Source organism: Aethalodelphis obliquidens, unplaced genomic scaffold (genome assembly GCF_003676395.1).
Source record: "Aethalodelphis obliquidens isolate GAN/ISIS:26980383/991018 unplaced genomic scaffold, ASM367639v1 scaffold37, whole genome shotgun sequence".
Taxonomy (NCBI): Eukaryota; Metazoa; Chordata; class Mammalia; order Artiodactyla; family Delphinidae; genus Aethalodelphis; species Aethalodelphis obliquidens.
This window is the reverse complement of record NW_020837981.1, coordinates 15,931,816-15,953,373: the sequence shown is the minus strand read 5'-3', so window position 1 is coordinate 15,953,373 and position 21,558 is coordinate 15,931,816. Positions and strand designations below refer to the sequence as shown.

Genomic DNA, 21,558 nt, shown 5'->3' with positions numbered 1-21,558 from the left:
GACCAAGGGGAAAGTTTTGGATTTGTTGCATCTGTATGGAAAATATCTCATTTAACTATAGAGATTCTGATTATACCTAATTATAGACACTATCTACTATGATAACAATCTATTTTAATCAACTGACTAAAAAGATGAAAGCCTTTTTAAAAAAACACACTGAAATTAAGCAAAACTCGGTGTTAACTGAACATTTAAGCATAAAATAAATCTGTGAACCATTTAGTAATTATTCTTAAAGACAAAATCTGGATTTAAAGTATTTTTATGCAACCTCCTTGAAGGTAGAGTGTGTGTTTTATAGAATGCCGTGTCCCCAGTGCCTACTATAGTATTCTAAGAATTTGGCAGCAGGGACAGGGGGTAAGCCATGAAGCCTGGTTATTTCTATTGAAGGAAGCATGTAGTATTGGATAAATCATAAAAGAAGACATCCTCTGTGTAGGTTAACCTCCAAGTTAATCTAGGATTCCCTTATCTGCTGTCCATACTGTGGCTCACCCAGGAACAAAAGGAGAATACTTTCTCTAACACATAAAACTTCTTTTAGTGAACAGTGTACCCAGAGTTGGTTGGGAACCCTTTGGGCAGGCTCTTCCAGCTGGTTTGATCCTATCTGATTATTTGCCCCTGAAGCCCAGCCTCAGACCCAGAGTAGAGGAAGCCAGCAGCACGCTCAGGGCAGTGAGTGCCAGATCATGGCCCATGCTTTGGAAATTTGGAACCTTGGCAATGCCGTATCTGATTGGGTTTGTGTCATTACACTGTGGTTCTTAGCAGGAAGAAGGCACTCTCCACCACTCTGACAATTTGAAGAAAACTTCTGCAGATGTGTCCCAGAAACCAAATGCCTCAAGTTGTCAAACTATCAGCCTTAAGAGGATTATCTTTAAAGAAAAAAAAAAAAGGAATTATATTTTCAAGTGGCATACTCTTCTGATGTAACTTTTTTGGCTTTTCATTTTCTTTCGTAGAGCAACTGAAATTCTATGCAATTCATTTTCACTTAAGGTCTTTAACATAAGCCTGGAAAGGATGGGCCATATGTCTTTGACTTGCTTGCCATACAGACCAGATTTACACAGAAAAATATTCTCTCCTTTGAGCACAGACATCACCTACAAGAAGCTGACGCAGAAACTCCTACTTTTACTCACAAAGGGGACAAGGCAAGGGAAAATGGAGAACACAGCCCAAATCCAGTTCTGGAAATTCAAAGTGTACAGCTGCTGACAGTGGATCAGTAGTACAACCTTTGTGCAGAACAGTGCAGAAAGCACATTCAAATTTAACTTCAACACACTGCTTGTTTGCAAATGTCCTTACAAAATCTGAATCCCATCAGTCACAACTTGGCATGACAACCTTGATTTATGTATAAGAGGATTAGTTATCCTTGGAATAACCAACTCTTAGTTGCAAAGCACTACCAAAAAAAAAAAAAAAAAAGAATTCCTGCTCTGGGGATGGTGTGCATCTTTGTAAACATCTCAGTGGTAAGGATTCACTGCTTTAGAAACAGGTCACATACCCCTTGCCACACAGTTACATGGGTTTCCTTGTTCCTGAGGTTCAACTTCCCAAATATTTTATGAAATCTTTCATGGAAACTCCTTGACCTACAGTACTCTTATTTTGTTGTGCATCTGTAACTTATACATTATACCATATAACTGGTACCTTCAACAACTGTATCTTAAAAGCAATTTTATTTTTTTCTCCCTTTATCCCTTTAAATTTATCTAGTGGGGCTAATCCTTCCCCTGGCAATCTCAAATGTGAGGTAATCTCAAAACCATTTTGACCAATTTTACTTCATATAAGGTTCTACATTTACTTTGTTGCAAAATACAACCTTGATCGAGTAATACAAAATGACCAGTCCTTGTGGTAACCAACACCCCAATCCTTATTCAAAAATAAGATCCCACACACAAACGCCCCCATCCACACCTCACACCGCACACCCCAGGGACCTCTACAAATGGGAAATCTAAAGCCAGGAAGTAAATATGGCCAGCTTCTCTCTTATTCACTCCCTCCTCCCCTGCTTCACTAACTGCTGTTCCCAACTCCTTCCTTTCCCAGCCACAGCGGGACAAACGCTGACTCCACACTGGCTCTGTCTCATATGTGGCCCATATGTGTATGACAGGAACCATCACAAGTCCTCTGACCTGACACAGTGCAGGAGTGTGGGCCACTGAAAGCAACCTTCAGCTTGCCCACCGACAAAAACCCTCCTTGCTCCTCACTCTACATTTCTTAGGCAGGAGTCAGATACCAATCTACTGGAGGAACACAATAAACACTACAAATGGGTCTATTTAATCTCTCTCAACAAACTGGAGGTGAAAGGCAGGTACTTTGGGGGTAGAGGTGGAGGTGGAGGTGGGACACTCACAGACATTAATAGCTCTTTCCAAAGTCTTCTCACTGGATTTTCTCCCTCCTGACTCTTTCGTATCTCTGATGAAGGTGAAGAATATCAATCATCTAACCTGTCCTTAAGCACCTGCTTTGAAATTTCTGGAGGATACCTTGTCTCCCAACTCACTTGTTTTTTGATATCTAACTCATCTTGGTGCCTCAGCAGAATACAACTGTATCCTCAGTACCTAGTTACAAATGGTATATTTTAGATAACTCATTGAGTGTTCTGTTTTCATCACCTCCCAACCTGTAGTACTGGTAGAATAGTAAATATGTAACCAATATGCGTACATTTATAGAAAAACAAAACCTGCGTATTTTCATCATATTGCTTCCATAGTTCCTTTGGTTAAATCAATTCAAACATTTATAAATTCCATAAAATCAGGTCCCAACTTGGTAAAATCAAGTTCCTAAAAATAGCTGTTTGGAATACATGGAGACAATGTGGTATTTGTATTCTCAGGCAAGTGCTCAAAAGCCTTAGGTATCACCCATTTGTTCCTCAAGTATAGATATAATCATAACTTACCACAATGTACAGTAATACTTGTTTGGAATAATTAGATCATATTTTCAATACAGAATTTCAGGAATTCATTTCCCCCCCCATAATAACTCTGACAATGTAATTAGCCAGGAACTTACCAGCCCTCACGCATCATGCAGTAGGAGAAGCTGCAGAGAAGGTTCTTTAGCTTGGAGCAAGGACTCCACTAAAATAGTGGCTAGAGGCGGTATGGAATGGATTGGGAATTTGGGGACTTAAATGAAACAAGATGAGAAGCCATAAGAAGCTAAGACCCCTTGCCACCCTCACAAAAAGCCTGGGTTATCCTGAACTCCAGGATCTGTGTGTGAGGTTTGCAAACTATATGAATTATGCTTTTGACTATTATTTTTAAAATAATACAGCTATTTAGCACCTACCTCACATAGTAAGAGAATAAAATGACTCATTGGTTTTACTCCTAAACATCCAAAAAATAAACAAATTTGTTAAAAGGAAAAATAATACCCACTTAGGAGCATGAATGCAATTCAACAAGGAAAAAAATATATTCCTTATGGGATTTTAAATTGTCAAGACTAGGAAACATTTCAAATTTGTGGGATTAGTTAATGTATTTATGGAAAATATACTCACTGTATAGTATTAGGTTGAATAATTTGAAATTGCTGATATTTTTACCTCTTTTAACCCTCAAAAATGGCAATTTCATGTAGTTCAAACTAATAAGTAGATAGTTGGAAGCTTTAAGTATTAACTTAAAAAAAAAAAACCCAAAATGTAGAAAATAGTCTTAATACTTTTAAACCAAATTGGGTTTCAAATTAGAAGTGAACAATCTTTTACTTTAATTAGTTTGTTTATCTGATTAAAAATTAATACGCTTCACTGGAGATGAATCATTTTTCTACCCTGATAGAGCTGTAGATGTATTTTGTTCACCCAGTCTGAGATGAGGCTGAGAGGGAAGATTTAAAATTGGTTCTAAGAAATTAAAACCAAGAAACATTTGGTGTCCGTGTTTCCTAAGTTCCAATTCTGCACAAATTCAGGCGATGATATGTATAAGACAATAGCTAGAGGACATGAATGATGTGATTTAATAGCTTGAGAACATATCTCATGAGTCCTGAACTCAATTACTCTGCCTATGACTAGGGGGCAAATCAGCCATGTGCTCCCAAATTCCACTTTAGGGGCATCCTAGAACCATCTCCATGGGGCCTACCTAAATCATAAAATTATGGTTAACTAGAGTCACAAGTTTAACCAAAGGGCTCACCCTCACCCCAAGCACATGGCTCCAGATTCCTCAAAGATACAGTAGTGTTGGAACAAGTGATGGCTCCCATGTCATTCATGTATTCTTTCATTCTTCAGATACTCATGGAGCACCTGCCATGTAGCAGGCACTCACTATTCCATATATGGTTGATATAGTGGGATGCAAGACAGACAAGAGCTCTGTTTTTCTGATGCTAACATTCTAAGGCTTAGATATATTCAATCATTCAATCAATATACAAACAAGAAAAACACTAGATAGCAGTCCATGCTCTGTAGAGAATTAGAATTGAGAGTTACTTTAGATGAAGTGGCCTGGGAAAGTTACTTCAGGGAGGTGACATTTAAGCTTGATAGAATAGGGCAGGATAGGGAATCAGAGGAATCCAGGATAAGTTCTAGATTTAGGTTAACTCGGTGCACTCAAAGTGTGGTCTTAGACCTGTGCCAGTCTGCAAGCTGTCATCTCTCCACCTTGAGATAAGTATGGAAATTGAAGGTAACCATTAAGAAGTTTCTAGAGCATTTGACAGAGAAATTTTATGTCTACTGAATATAATAATTCTGCATGCTTTTTCTATTTTATTTTTCTAGTAATTCATTTTTATTTTATTTTTCTAGTAATTCATTTTTATTTTGGTTGAAAAATCTATTGAAAAAATGGGGGTTTTTTTCAGGTTGAAAAAATCTATTTTTAAAATCTGGTTTTCACCATAGGTAATGTGAGAAACACCAGCTTAACCACTTAACCAAATGGATGAAGAGTGGTGCCAGTTCCAAAGATGGGGAAGAGCAGGGTAGGAGTATCTTCCCTGGGGGACAGAAATCAAGTGCATGTTGTTTGGACCATGCTAAGCTGGTCCATGGGTGCACCCATGAGGCACCCAAGCCACGACAGAGAGTATACTGGTGGGTATATGACTCTCATGATGTAGAGTAGATCACTGGGCGTATGAGTTCTGGGGAGAGACCAGGCTGAGACACATGGATTTGGAGTCATCAGCATACAGAAGGTATCTGAAGCTGTGAGACTGGATGAGATCACCTAGAGCAGAGGAGGAAGAGCTAGTAAAGGAGACTGATAAGGACCAGCTAGGGGAAGAGAAGGAAAACCAGTAGGGTGTCATGGAACCCAACAGAAAAAAAATGTTTAAAAAAGGATAAAGTAGCCATCTGTGTCTACTGCTATTGAATGGTCAGGTAAGGTAAGAACAGATAAGTGACAACTTATCTGTGGATCTGGCAAATGTGAAGACCCCGACAGCAGCAATCTCAGTGGAACTGTAGGAACACAAGCCTAATTGGAGTATGCTAGTGAGAGAACAGGCGACAAGGAAATGAAGCTATAACAACAGAAAATTCTTTCAAATAGCTTCGTCGTGAGGGCAGCAGAGACACAGTGTAGGCAGACATGGGGTCAAGGGAGATTTATTCAAGACAAGTTTTCCTCAAGTATGCAGACGGGAGTGTCTAGTAGAGACAGGAAGCTGGTGATGCAGGCATGTATCAGAATGCAGTTCAGAATAATTTTGCCAAAATACCACTAAGGCAGCTCTACATATTGAAATGGACACTATTAGTAGCTACAAAAATTATATTCCATCTTCATTCCATTCCCTACAATATTCTACCGGGGCTCCATGCTTAAGGTGAGGAATCAGGGTTCACTAGGACAGTTTGGGATTGTAGTAGAAACACAAATCTCCTTCAGTGCTCCATGATGAGGAACTGGAAATGGAACATGCCTGGTTTACTGAGGTTCCACAATGTAAATCTAACATTCAAATCTTAAAAAGTTTCGTCCTCACATTGTATTGATGAACACATTCTTCCTCACCCACAGAAACTGAAATTAAAACATGTTTGCCATTTTGACAGGAGTACAAAATTTCAAGCTTTGAGCAGAGGCTGATGAATGAAATAGAGTTTCGCTTGGAACGCACCCCTGTTGATGAATCAGATGATGAAATCCAACATGATGAGATCCCCACGGGCAAGTGTATTGCTCCCATCTTTGACAAAAGACTCAAGCACTTCCGGGTCACTGAAGGCTCTCCAGTGACATTCACCTGCAAAATTGTTGGGATACCCGTCCCAAAGGTAGGGGAAGATGACCAGCCAGTTGGCCAACCAACAGTGCAAAACTATAGACAGTGCCTTCAAGAAAGTCTTACCAGACTCTAGTGCAGTATCTACAGAGGGAATGAAAATCAATACCAGAAAATTAACAAAGCCCAGGTAATCTGACTAAAAAGATACAATCAGGAATAGAATCATTAAATAGCCAGGCAAAAACAAAATCAGATAACTTGTGGGTAAGTTAAAATTTTTATAAAAGTTGAAAATAAATTTCTTAGTCATGATCCTCTATTTTGGGCTATTGATTCTCTCAACCATCAAACTCACCAAACTGATACTTTTCTTTCTATGTAACATCTGCTGAATATCTACAGCCTGCCTGTTGTACAAAGTGAGGTATATTTGTATTATTACTGTTAGGTTGGTAAATGCCGAAAATGTCACATCGTTATCACTGGCTGCTGAAAAATCTTATGAGTCACCAGACTTTTTGGCAGTCAGCTGAGAGAAGGATTTACACCCAGTATGTCTACAGCAGGGAATCTATCCACTCTACTTTCACAAACATTAACATGGCGTTAGTATGTATGATTAGGTAACCAGGAAAGGTAGAGAAGGGCAGCTGCAACCAGTACTTTAACTCCCCTGTCTTTGAAAGATCTCCTTGATACATGCAGAACTTAACTTGAAAACTATGTATAGTTAAATTTTAGTCAGAGGAGAAATTTAGCAATTTAGCAACTGAATCCTGGCCTCATTCCATTTGGTATAATAAACCATACTATCCTTTCAAGTAAGGTCAGCTATTCTAGGCCCTGAGATCTCGGACTTCAGGAGACTTGAGTTTGTAAAAGGATAATAGGAAAAGTTCCAGGCTCCCGGTTTTAATTATTTTGCCTCTGAAGACATGTCTGGTCCTTAGGGTGGCTTTTTAAGTAATTATAAGTATAATAAAAATAATCAAAAGCTTTATCTCAATCCTAAATTATACATAATTTCTTACTTAAATATTGTATATGTACAAGTGGAGGAGCATATTATACTGTCATTTGTAATATGTTTATAAATTGTTTTCTAAGTGTTGTATAAGGGATGGGTTACTAGTTGTAGAGATGGCAATCGATCCTTGCCTTATCCTACTCCTTGTACCATTATCCTCTAAAGATGTACAGAACAGGGACTCCCCTTGTGGTCCAGTGGTTAAGACTCCACGCTCCCAATGCAGTGGGCACTGGGTCCATCCCCGATCAGGGAACTAAGATTGTGCATGGTGCAGCCAAAAAAAAAAAAAGATGTACAGAACAGTGTATATTCTCCTTGATTATTTTTCATTTCAGGTTTACTGGTTCAAAGATGGGAAGCAGATTTCAAAAAGAAATGAGCACTTCAAAATGAGGCGAGAAGGAGACGGGACATGTTCTCTGTACATTGACTCCACCACCGGCGATGACGATGGCAACTACACCATCATGGCGGCCAACCCCCAGGTAGGGACGCAGGGTTCCACGCTGTACTGCACTCTGAGGAAGGAGCGGTTCATGTCATTGTGAATAAACCTTGAGAAGTGCAAGTTACTAAGGATTTCTGAGGAAAATGAATAAGGAGCATAGAGACTGTGTAACTAGAGCACAGTATCACAACAACTTACAAGACCACTTAGCCACTGATGGGTCACGCCACCCTTCAGCCTTTGTCAAAGGACATTAGTAGTATCTACTCACTAAGTATATGCCCCAGACCTATTGGAGTAAATCTTGTTTTGATCAACTCATTGACTCTCTTGAAGAGTCAACAAATTATTCTATCAAAGAACGATTTGCGAGCTTCCCTGGTGGCGCAGTGGCTGAGGGTCCGCCCGCCGACGGCAGGGGATGCGGGTTTGTGCCCCGGTCAGGGAAGATCCCACATGCCGCGGAGAGGCTGGGCCCGTGAGCCATGGCCGCTGAGCCTGCGCGTCCGGAGCCTGTGCTCCGCAATGGGAGAGGCCACAACAGTGAGAGGCCCGCGTATCGAAAAAAAAAAAAGATTTTCTAGTTTTTGTTCTTTAGAAAATAAGCAAATTACTTGTGAATATCCCTCACTCATAAAAAAATTTTTGGTAAAAGTTGGAAAGCCATAATCTTTCACTTTCCTTTTCTGAAGAGACCAAGACTTAAAATTCCCCTTAAAGATATGGCAGAATAAATATCTTCAACTACTATTAGAATAGGAGGTACAGAACTATAATTTCCACTCACCCACTCCTCCTATTAAAATGTTAGTTTTGAAGATAACTTCTATTGAGGAAAGTATAAAAATACTTGACCATGATCTCTGCATGTGCCTACAAATAATGCTAAGTGCACAGAATTCAAATTTTTTTACATTTATGTCTGTTCATCTCTCAGCTTAAAAATGAAAGTCACAATATTCTTAAAAATCGTTTCCCCTGGAATATTAACAGTGATTTAAGGAGTTATATTGTTTTCATCCCCCCTCCAAAAAAAAAAAAAAACAACTCATAATAGTTAGCCAAAAAGTTCATAATGTTCTGGTCCATAAGAATGTATATGTATTGAAAAAATGTAGAATTGTTTTTATTTATTTTAATCTCCTTCATTTTCTGTTTCTCAGGGGAGAATCAGCTGTTCTGGCCACTTGATGGTACAAGGTTTGCCCATTCGAAGTCGACTAACAGCTGCTGGTCAGCCTCATAGGTAAAGACAGTAAGAATCTCCCTTCTCTAGCCCCTCCCAAGCAGCCACCCACCACAATGATCACTGAAGCATCTGATCTACAAATTGTCAACTGAAGTGTAGTCCTCCACCTGCAGCACCAGCATCACTTGGGAGCTTGTTGCAAATGCAGAATCCCAAGCCCCACCCAGACATACTGATCAGAATCTACATTTTAATAAGCTCCCCAGGTAATTCATAAGCACATTAAATTTGAGAAGCATTGGTCCATGGCACACTTTTAATGGTTCAAAGATTGCAACCATCAGTAGCACCTGTGCACATAATATATAAATTAGACTCTCTGAATTAAATTACCTTGTCTTTAAAAAACAGAAACCGTTAATGAGTATATGTATACTGATAAAAGATTTCTGTTGTTGTTATTGTCTCCAATATAACAGTTGTCTCCAACACAGCAACTGACTTTCCTCCTCTCCGATTTTACTAATCACTAAGAAGAAAGAGCCTGGCTTTCTCTCAAGTCTTACGGTGCCACAAAGTCTTAGCAAAGCATTTCATAGTTGCTGACGTGGATGAATTACATTAGACTTACCAAAGGGACAAAAATAGTGACCCATGTTTCAGATACAGTATTTTACCACCGTTGCAACTCTACCTTCTTGTTCAGTTGTTTTTTTTTTTTTTCCTTCTTCAAGAACAGCTGTTACTGTGGTCAGTCTTAACCAGTTTAAGTTCATGATCATCTTTAATGGTCTGACATAATTTATTAGCCAGGTTAAATTTTATTACTCAGAGACACAGGGATTGCAGCTGCCTTGTTCTGGGTGATAAACAGGACTTCTCTTTTGGCTCTTATTTGAGGTTCCGATTGAATACTGATTTCTTTATTCTGAAACTTCTGAACAACTGGTCAAACCCAAGGCAAGGGGAGCTGAGTCACTTAACCCAGAATGACTTCAGAGAGAAAGAAGCTAAAGCCTGTTTATTTAATTACAGATCTCACAAGATAACCCTACAGTGGGTGAGATAGCTAGTACTTTGCTTTTTACATCAGCTCCACACTATTATTTATTATCCCTTCATGGTCCAGCCACCCCCACCCCCCAAAAAAATCTTTCTCCAGGCCCGAGAGCCATGCCTAAATGTCTATACTGTCATAAGTTTTGAAGTGGTTTCTATGCGTAATGCCTGAACATGCTTGCTGTTTTAGAGTAAGGTCCCGAGCGCAAGAAAGAGACAAAGAGCCCCTACAGGAACGATTTTTCCGACCACATTTCCTGCAGGCTCCTGGGGATATGGTAGCTCACGAGGGGCGCCTCTGTCGCCTGGACTGTAAGGTAGACTCTAGTACACCATTCTTGGTTCCAAATCTGTTCATATTTTGTATTTGTTTGTTTGTATGCACCTGCTTTTGTTTGTATTTGTTTTATGGTGGTTGTTTTTTCGGGGAAAGGGGACTGAGGAAGAGAGAGAGAGAGAGAGAGAGCACTTTTTCCCCCACAACGTTCTTTTGGAGCATTTAATACCAGACAAAAGTATTTCATAAAATCTTTAAGTGTTTATATCTTAATAAAAGTTACACTGATACTGTACCAAGTTAACTCTATGCTTGTAAAGACAACCAAAGAGGCGATGTAATTCAGACATTTTCCATATGGTACCTGGAAAGTCTTTATTACTATAAAGGCATAAGGATGATTTCTGCAACCTTGAAGTGAATTGCTGTGAGGTACAGCCTTTGAAAAAACTAGTCATGAAAAGATGGCTCCAAGGCAGTTTATGAAAACAGAAGCTGGTTTCTCATACTACTCAACATCCATCACCTTTAGCTAGTCTACATTCTAACTCTTCCACCAGAAACTAGGTTCAGTTGAACAGTATGAATATTTCTCAGTATGAACAGTAACTTAAGTCACCCCTTCTGTCCATAGAATGCTATGGAGCTTCAGACACGAATTAGTAAAGGCTTAAGGTTACGCGTTTATAGAATCCACTTCTCTAGGTGGTTCTTGCTCTCTCACTAGTTACCTAAATAATATTTGGGATTAACTTCTTCCACCCTAAAGCCTAAAAGAAACCCATGACTGGGTCCCACCCCCGAAGATTCTGATTTAATATAGTAAGTGGGCATCAGGATGGTCAAATACTCCTCGTGTGATTATGACACACAGCCGGCTTTGAGAACACTGGTTTAATGTCTGTGCCTTTCTTGGCTACCTGCGGCTTATTAGGTGTGTAAGCAATATCTCTGAAACTGATCCCACAGGCCTATTTCATCTATCTATTTAGCTTTTTAATTCTTACTCACTCTAATCTAGAATATAACCATGACCCGAATTGGGGTCCAAATACTATACGGTTTAAATGCATGAGGCCACCCATCTAGACCCCTCTTGTCCCTATGGTCCTGAGGAGAGGTTTCTCAGCACTGACGCTCCGTTGCTATCGATGTGGTGCCAGACAAGGATGAAGAATTTAGCCACCAAATAAATCTGTCTGTCATCGATCTGTCATTTGCCTCGTCTGTCCTGTTGCTTATTAGGTGAGTGGCTTGCCGCCTCCGGAGCTGACGTGGCTGCTCAACGGCCAGCCTGTGCTCCCCGACACCTCCCACAAGATGCTGGTCAGGGAGACTGGAGTCCACTCTTTGCTCATTGACCCGCTCACTCAACGTGACGCAGGGACCTACACCTGTGTTGCTACCAACAAAACCGGGCAGAATTCCTTTAGTCTGGACCTCACCGTAGTAGGTAAGGTTTGCTGCTGGGACCCCTAAACGTAACTCCCTCCAAGGTGATTACGGAAACATGCAGAGCCTCTGATGTAATCCCTTAGTCCTTTGTCCCATGGAGTCTCATCTTAGTTTCTCCTTCACTGTAATAAGGGCCGTGTTTCCTACGTTGCTTTCGAAAACGTATCAGTAAGCTAAAAACATAATATGGTACTCTGTGTATGTCATGCTTGCAATAAATGGTAGTCATTGTAATTACTAATTGACTATCACTAAATTCAAGTCACTTGCCCTATAGCCCATCACTCCTGGAACACTCCAGGGTCTCCCCCCACCCCAAGCTTCCATGCCTTTGCATCCGTGGTCCCTCTACGTGGAATGCCCCTCTTTGCCTAGCAACCTCCTACTCATTCTCTAAGACTTAATTCAAATGTCACCACAAAGGCACAGTGGATCCACCAGGTTACATCCTCCTCTGTTTCCATAGCACTTAGTAAAGGAGAGTCTCTTACAGCACTCATGGCTTCGGTGTAACTATTTCCCCTTTTGCCTCCCTGAAGACACCATGAGCCTCTGAGGTCAGAGATTCTGACATTCTTCTGTGTATCTCTGACGTCTGACTCAGTGCCTGGAATGTGGAAGGCACTTGAATCTGTAACTACACAACCAAACCCTTACCTCATAAGATGATGTGAACAAAACACTGTCATGTCCACAGATAAGGACAACAAGTCACTGTCACCTGGGAGGTGCCTGCCCCTCGGGGCAGTAGTCCAGCCAGAATTAGATTTCAGAATGTATGAAATCTTGTGCTGGGCTTTCTCCTGCTGTCTCCCTCGTATGGCCCCTGAAGGAAATCAGGGTAGCTTCAGAATGCTAATCCTCTCTCTAAGCTAGTAGCTGTCTCCTCAGTATATTTTTTTCTTTTTCTCATCCTTAATTCCATCTCACCAACAGAGTAGGAAAAGCTCATTCTGCGAGGACACGGTGATGGGCTTTTACTCTTTTCCCACTGTTTTGCTATTGACTAGGGAACCCTGAGATACGAGGTAGCTTTGCCTTAATTGGTTCTGTGGGGGGAAAAAAGCCTCCTTAGGAAGCATAATTTATGTGTGTGGTTTTTTTTTTAAATAGTATACTTCTTTCAACTTTTCTGTAGCTATAAAATTTTTTCAAGATAAAAAGTTGAGGTAAAATTAATATATCTTCTACAAAATAAACTCCTCTAAAAAAGAAAAAAGAGATATATTTGGTACATATAATATACTGTTTCTCAAAATTTACTGCTGAGCAATAAAAGAAACTCCCTCAATTCCACACCTACCATATGCATCCCATGTGTGTGACCCAAATCCTTAAGTGTAGTCCCTCATAAGACAGGCAGAGACAGTTCCCTCATTTCTTTTTTATCAAGCTTCATTTCTGGAGTTTTTATCAAGGCAGTGATCTTCACTAAGAGGCTTGAGAAGTGTTCTAAAGAAGAGGTAAAGGTGGGTGGGTGCTCACTCTGCTAGATTCCAGAACTGTAATTTGTTTGAGGCATGGACCCCAAGGCACTTACTCTTCAAACTAGCACTGCCCTTCTCTCATTCAGCCAAAGAAGTGAAGAAAGCACCCGTAATCCTGGAGAAACTGCAGAACAGCGGCGTTCCCGAAGGCCACCCAGTGAGACTGGAGTGCCGGGTGATAGGCATGCCTCCACCTGTGTTCTACTGGAAGAAAGACAACGAGACCATCCCCTTCACCAGAGAGAGGATCAGGTACAGGCTCCACCCTCGGTCAAGTTCACTGAGGCTTGTCAGGCCGCCCAAATAACTCTGTAGCCTTTTGAATCTGGTTTCTTTCACTTAGCATCATGTATTTGTTTCACACGTTACTGTGCTTATCACGAATTTATTCCTTTCTGTTGCTGAGGGGTAGCGCAGTGTACAGATGTCCCACAGTTTTAAAACCTTAATTTTCAAGCTTAAAAAGGTATGAGGAATTTATAAAGATAGTGCCTATTTTTTGTCATGTGTCTTCAGTCACATTAGCACACAGAAAACCTTTTGACAGTAAAAAGCTAAAATAAAATAAAGCAAAATAAAATATTAAAGTAATACTCCTTCTCCATCCATCACGACATGGCTGTTTTTTAAGTAACTTTAAGGATCCAGTTTCTTAAAGTGGGTGCTTTCCTTAATTTCCCCTAACCATCCTTCATTCTTTGCCATTTTGGTTTTATGCTACAAAGGCAGCTTATGTACAGAAATTTCTACTGAGAATTATTTCTTCACAGTAAACTGAATTTGTCCTAGAAAATATTCGGTTTTACAGAATCTGGGCATCTAAAAAAGTCTATGTACATATAAGTCAGGGTTTTTCTCTGGTAAAATATAAGCAAGAACAGAGAATATTCTTGAGTTAACACTTCAGTGTAAATTAATGAAACGTGTCAAACACAGCCTGAAATTCTGATGTAATTATCTAGGGTTGCAATATGCAGTCAAGGTTAGTTAAGAACTACTGACATAGAGAAAACAGAAGGAAAGAACATGCTGATTTGCTCCTGAACTGTATTAAGCTAAATGCTGCACATGCCCATGGATATATTAAGAAATACCCCCTCCACCCTAAAGACTGCATACAAAAACTATTAGAACTGATAAACAAATTCAGCAAGGTAGCAGGATACAAGATTAACATACAGAAATCTGTTGCATTTCTTTACACTAACAATGAAATATCAGAAAGAGAAAGTAAAGAAAAACAATCCATTTTAAAATTGTATCAAAAAAAAATAAAGTACTTAGGAATAAACCTGACCAAGGAAGTGAAAGACTTACACGCTAAGAACTATAAACGTTGATAAAGGAAACTGAAGATGCTACAAAGAAACGGAAAGATGTCCCATGCTCTTGGATATCCCAGCGTGGTATTGGCACAAAAACAGCCATATGGATCAATGGAACAGAATACAGAGCCCATAAATAAACCTACACACCTAGAGCCAATTAATCTTCGACAAAGGAGGCAAGAATATACAATGGAGAAAAGACAGTCTCTTTAGCAAGTGGTGTTGGGAAAGCTGGACAGCCGCATGTAAATCAATGAAGTTAGAACACTCGCTCACACCATACACAAAAATAAACTCAAAATGGATTAAAGACTTAAATATAAGACATGACACCGTAAAATTCCTAGAAGAGAACATAGGCAAAACATTCACTGATATAAATCATACCAATGTTTTCTTAGGTCAGTCTCCCAAGGCAACACTGTAGAAATAAAAGCAAAAATAAACAAATGTGACCTAATGAAACTTATAAGCTTTTGCAGAGCACAGGAAACCATAAACAAAATGAAATGAAAACATACGGAACGAGAGTAGATATTTGCAAACAATGTGACCAACAACGGCTTAATTTCCAAAATATACACACAGCTCATACAGCTCAATGTCAAAAAACAAACAACCCAATCAAAAACTGGGCAGAAGACCTAAATAAACATTTCTCCAAAGAACACAGCCAGATGCCAACAGGCACATGAAAAGATGCTCAACACTGCTAATTATTAAAGAAATTCAAATCAAAACTACAATGAGGTATCACCTCACACCAGTCAGAATGGCCATCATCAGAAAGTCTAAAAATAATAAATGATGGAGAGGGTGTGGAGAAAAGGGAACCCTCCTACACTGTTGGTGGGAATATAAATTGGTGTAGAACAGTATGGAAGTTCCTTTAAAAACTAAAAATAGAGTTACCATATGATCCAGCAATCCCACTCCTGGGCATATATCCAAAAAAGACAAAAACTCTAATTCAAAAAGATACATGCATTCAGTGTCCACAGCGGCACTATTTACAATAGCCAAAACATGGAAGCAATTTGAGTGTCCATCAACAGATGAATGGATAAAGAAGTTGTGGTATATATATATATATATATATATATATATACACATACACACACACACACACATACATACATACACACATACACACAATGGAATATTACTCACCCATAAAAAAGAATGAAATAATGCCATTCGCAGCAACATGGATGGACCTAGAGATTATCATACTAAGTGAAGTAAGTCAGACAGAGAAAGACAAATATCATATGATATCACTTATATGTGGAATCTAAAAAAATGATACAAATGAACTTATTTACAAAACAGAAATAGACCCACAGACATAGAAAACAAACTTAATGTTACCAAAGGGGAAAGGGTGGGGGGAGGGATAGATTAGGAGTTTAGGATTAACAGATACACACTACTATATATAAAATAGATAAACAACAAGGCCCTACTGTATAGCACAGGGAACTATATTCAGTACCTTGTAATAAATCTATAATGGAGAAGAATCTGAAAAAGTTATATGTATAACTGAATCACTTTGCTGTACACCAGAAACTAACACAGCATTGTAAATCAATGATACTTCAATTAGAAAGAAAGAAAGAGAGAGAGAGACGGAGGGAGGGAGGAAGGGAGGAAGGGAGGAAGGGAGGAAGGGAGGAAGGGAGGAAGGGAGGAAGGGAGGAAGGAAGGAAGAAAAGACCCCATCCACACTAACAGTCCATCCATCCCTGGACTCTCGTTTTGGTCTACTTTCCCGTAGCTTTTTAACAAAGTTCTTGTTGCAATGTCCAGCCTGGTTCGGAAAAGAGACTTTCTCTGTACTTTGGTTGTGACAAGTGGGAGTCCTCCTGGGAGGAGAGTGGAGAGGGCAAGAACAGGTCTCAGCCATGGCTACCGACCCTCTTCTTTCCACCTTCAAGTGTGCCCCTGCTGCTTGCTTCCAGCTGAATCCCCTTCCCTCCTGCTAGGGTCAGGGAGGCGAGGAGAAGCACTGCACTGCCTGACTTGCCCGAGTTTCCCGGAGTCCTAAACTCGACAAGGCTGCTTCTGCCCCCAGATACAATACGGATACGTTCTTTCTTTTCTCCAGCATGCACCAGGACACAACTGGGTATGTCTGCCTCCTCATTCAGCCAGCCAAGAAATCAGACGCTGGATGGTACACATTGTCAGCCAAGAATGAAGCCGGCATCGTGTCCTGCACTGCCAGGTTGGATATATATGGTAAGTATAATGGCATCGGTTGATCTGTGTGGACAGGCAGCTTAAAGATCTTTTTTGGGGGAATTCTCTGGTTGTCCAGTGGTTAGAACTTGGCGCTTTCACTGACTAGGCCCTGGTTCAGTCCCTGGTCGGGGAACTGAGATCCCGCAAGCTGCATGGCGTGGCCAAAAAAATCTTTTTTCTTTTAGGATAGATGTAGTATGTTTTCATAAATGAATTGGTTAGATCATATTTTAGTGCTTAAGAGATGGATTTTTTAAGTCATTTTATCCTAGTCACCTCAGGCTTTCGTACACTCTTTCATTTCACTAGAAGGTTAATCTTCTTCCAAAAGAGGTTAATTTTTCTGTACTTCTAATACTAGGAATTACAACTACTTCAGAGTGTACCTGTGCTTGTACTTCTAATCACCCAGCATCTTCATGCCATCTCCTTGCCGCCATGGGTCACCCACTGGAACTCCCTCCCCACTGCCTGTTATTCCCCAGTCATACCTCCACCCAGCAGAATTTTCCAGACCCTATTCATTTGTTAATTAATTCCACAAATATTTATTACTCCAGTCTCACAATCAGACTAATAATAGAGAGCTGTCCTAATGATACTGATATCAGATGACTTTTGTACAGTGACTTGTAATTTATGAAATGGTACCCTAAGATCCTCCTAAACCCATGAGATTATTGTAATTGTTGTTACCCTCATTTAAATGCAGAAGAAATGCAGAGACTCAGAGAGATTAAGTGACTACAGCTGGAATGCAAATCCAGGTTTTATATCGTTCCTTTGAGCCATGTTTCTAATTTTCAAAAACATTTAACAAATTAATCTTTATTAATGTATTTGTGTACTCTACTCCTCTCCTCTATAATTTTGACATTAACTGGTATTTTTGAAGACATATTCCTTAACCCAAAAGAGTAAACCTTTTTTTTCCCCCTCTTTTAAAAGAACTAATTTGTTGGCTTAATAAGTTTCTTATTCATTACTGGTTTAACATGATTAACCAGAATAACAAATAAGAAACAGTAACTCTGCCTAGAACCTGAGGTCCCTGCTATTTATAGGTGCACCCGCCCCCCCTTTTTCATTTTTTTGGCCGTGCCGCGCGCCATGCAGGATCTTAATTCCCCCACCAGGGATCGAACCCGTGCCCCCCTGCAGTGGAAGCGCGGGGTCTTAACCGCTGGACCGCCAGGTACCTCCTTTCTTTGGTACCGTACAGGAGGGGTCTTGGCCTGCCATTTTCCCTAAGTCTAATATTTAGAGAAAATACATAGCTTTCTGGTTATCTTCCTTAATTCGTGGACTTGAAAAGAAATTCAGCCGTGAGGGACGCTGGCTCGAATGTACTTTCCCCTGGGAGGATCCGAGGAGAGACACGCCAGTGATATGTTTCTTAATCCAGGCTAATGCCTTACCATTTCACCCACTTCACCATGTCAGAAGGAAACAGGTCTCCAACTAAGAAACTCATACCAATAAGCCCTGAAACTGATGACCCTTGTCGCAGTCCTGCTCATCCGCGGCGGAGTCCCCAGTTCAGTTAGTCCTGGCTCACCTCTCCCTGGCTCCCGTCCTGATTCCACAGCACTAACAACGCGAAGCGCTGAATCCTCAGCTGGGACCGGGGAGTGGGGCAAAGCATGGAGGATTGGGGGTAAAATCAATCCCGTACGGCCCCCCGCAATCACTTCCTACCTGTCCGAGGAACGGGGACAGTAGGCATCCGTCTCTCTTCGAAAAGAGGGCTTCTAATAGTACCTGCTATCAGGTTAAGGTGTCTGAGAGAGCCAGGAAAGGCTAAGGGGCGGAGGGCGGCGGGGAGGGACTTAAACCAGTTCATGGCTGCCTTACTGAGTGCCTGCTCTCTCGTGGAATCGCTGTAAGTTTTGTCCTGTTTTGTAGCTTTCAAATTTTGATTTTATCAATTCACTCAGAGGCATTTAGATCCCGAAAAACTTATTCAAAAGAATGAAATCAACAGAGGACCGGTTTATAAGTGGGAATGCTACAAGGGTCCATAGCTTCGTAGGACCCAGAGCGTCCATGTTTCCCACCTGGTGCTTCCCCTTCTCCACAGCAAGGTTCTTGGAAACCTCATGAGAAGACTGCTTGGTAATTTCTGAATCAGTGACAACACACAGGACTGAGCAGCTTGGATGGATATTTCATTCAGGCCATGTTCAAGCCTAAGGATCCTGGCTGCTAAAACCAGTGTCCCTTTTGGACAGTGCTTGGTGAACGTGGAAATTCTAATATTCCCTTTTGTCCCCGAACCATGGTTGATTGCACATAAGTTACTTTTCAGTCTTCTTGCTGTAGCTCATTAGAACCTGATTAGGGCGGTAGGTAGGTGATCGCTGATTAGTACGATCAGGTGTGCGGTCAGAGGTCTGGACTCATCCTTTGGCTTCCATTTCCATAGATTTCTCATCTCCACCTTCTGAGGTGCCCTGCCTTGAGAGCCTACCGCCCTCTCTACACCGCCCTCCACCCAGCAGACTCCATGCTCGGTCAGGAGAAAATTTTGAGAAATCACCCTAGTCACCCACTGTTCCTTCTTACAGTTCCAAATTTTACTGGATTAGAATCATAGGGTTTGGAATTAGGGGATTAAAAAATCACCAGCCCAATTTCCCTCTTCCCGACAGGGAAGGAGAGATTTTATTTCTTTTACAAATGAGGCATTTCAGACCCAGATATATTTCAATGCTTTACTAAGATCCCACAGAAAGTGTTGGAATGAGCACAGAATGCACCCCTGACGTGTACCTGCTAGACTGTATTCCTTTGATTGTAACACATTATTTGGTCCATTTTCCAGCTCAGTGGCACCACCAGATCCCACCACCCATGTCTGTCCGGCCCAGTGGCAGTCGCTACGGATCACTCACCAGTAAAGGACTTGACATTTTCTCTGCTTTCTCCTCCATGGAAAGCACAATGGTGTATTCATGCTCTTCCCGGAGTGTAGTGGAGAGTGATGAACTTTAAGAATGTCTGGGTGCCTGCTGTGTAAGGGGGTGGATTGTGGAGGGGGAAGGAAGACCAGCCAGATAAGATGGTTTCCAAGCAACTGGATTTGAGTAAGTTCCCACACTGCCTGACCTGTGGCAAGGAGAGCTTTGAGTAAGTCAGCTGGGGACTCATGCAGTCTCAGCTCAGGCAGAGATGGAGGGCTGTGCCTTTTAAGATTCCAACAAAATGAGAAGACAATACCGCCGAACCAAAGATGTCATGCAGCTGCCATCCACTGCTTTGGGAAAAAGCTAGCATGCTTCCCTGCCCCCTGCTGCGTTGGGGTATTCAGGCCCTCCTAGGAGCAATTAGGGGTCAGATGCTTGGGCTGAGAGGAGTTGGACAGTAGTGACCTTAGGAATCACTAACTCACTAAACAATGCAAAGGAAAAAGTCAGGGGGGTCTCCACCACCTTTCACTGATTGCATCCATAGCAGTAGTTTTGGTGGATTCATTAAATCAGCTTCTACTTAGCACTAGGAGTCTGTGCCATACAACTCACATACATGGAGAAGCACTTTTGATTTGCTTACCCTGGGTGTACTGAGCCACATAATAAAGTGCCAAAATGTGATTGAGATACCAAAAAAAAAAAAAAAAATCACTGGAACACTAAGTATTGCACAGTGCACTTATTCTATAGCCAAAACAGGGACCCACCACCCTGCCTGTACCATTTTCTTTTGGATACAATGATGAGTGGTTTTTTTTCTGACTATATATATATATCCCTAGGCTCTAGAACTAAAGGGTTGTTAATAAACCAACCAGAAGGAAATCTTCTGCGGGGTCACTTTTAAAACTACAAGCTTCAGTTGCCACTTGCAAAAATATTCAGGCATCATCATCATCTGCCCAAAGAATATTGGCTCTCCCGCTTCTCCCCTTGCCCCAAAAGTCTGCAAGTATATGAAGCAGTGAGAAAGGAAGAAATGCAAACTAGAAGAGGAAGTGATGGGAGAGTGGTTTTTGTTTTTTCATTTGCCCGAGCAAAGCAGTGGCTGTAGAAGGAGAGGTCTTTACTAGTTGTGAACTGCTTTGAGATCATTAGTCAAATTGCATTTTCTATACAGAAAATATTATGCTAACTGAGAAAGTGGGAGGGACAGGGCATGTGCATCTTTATTCTAACCCACTAATTCAAAACCTGCCTCTCCACTTAAGGAATTTTTAGACTTAAGTTCACTGTGATATCCCAGTGCCTAGAAGAGTGCTTAGCACAAAGTAGACATTCGATAACTATTTGTTGGATGAATGAATCTTATATTAGAGAAATCTACAATGTATGCACCAGTCAAAAAATTGCCCTAGGGATGGTCATCATGGCACGGTTTGCTCCAGATTCACCAGGGAAATGAATTGGAGTGTCTGTTACCAACTCCTTGTGCCCAAGTCCTTGGTGTTCTCTGAGCCAGACATCCTCAGCTGGCATCTTACTCAAGTGAACAAATAGTAATTGCTTAGAAAGGCTTGAAATTTTCTTCACTTCAAGGCAAGGATTTCCAGTATAAAAATAAATTCATTCACTCAAAAAATCATTTGTGTGTCCACTCTGTATAAGACGCTATGCTAGAGACTATGGGCCATACACAAATATGATAAGACACAGTCCCTGCCTGCAGAAAGCTTACAATCTAGTGGGGGAGGTAAGAAAAAAGGCATGTCAAGTGCTGCTTCTTTGGCCAAAAGTCTATCTTTTATTAAAGGGAAGTTTCCAGTACTCTTCATCCTGTATTTTTC

The 21,558-nt window shown here is 40.9% G+C and overlaps 1 protein-coding gene across 1 annotated transcript in view; it reads left to right on the top strand.

Annotated features, from left to right (window-relative positions):
- The window catches only part of MYPN (myopalladin), a 67,626-nt gene extending 46,273 nt beyond the window's left edge, over positions 1-21,353 (top strand). The window contains exons 13-20 of the mRNA XM_027129617.1: positions 6,107-6,328; positions 7,645-7,794; positions 8,921-9,003; positions 10,196-10,322; positions 11,528-11,735; positions 13,311-13,476; positions 16,663-16,796; positions 19,624-21,353. Of these exons, the coding sequence (XP_026985418.1) occupies positions 6,107-6,328; positions 7,645-7,794; positions 8,921-9,003; positions 10,196-10,322; positions 11,528-11,735; positions 13,311-13,476; positions 16,663-16,796; positions 19,624-19,793 (1,260 nt within the window). The 3' untranslated portion in view covers positions 19,794-21,353. The remainder of the gene's footprint in view (positions 1-6,106; positions 6,329-7,644; positions 7,795-8,920; positions 9,004-10,195; positions 10,323-11,527; positions 11,736-13,310; positions 13,477-16,662; positions 16,797-19,623) is intronic.
- The last annotated feature ends 205 nt before the right edge of the window (positions 21,354-21,558 follow it).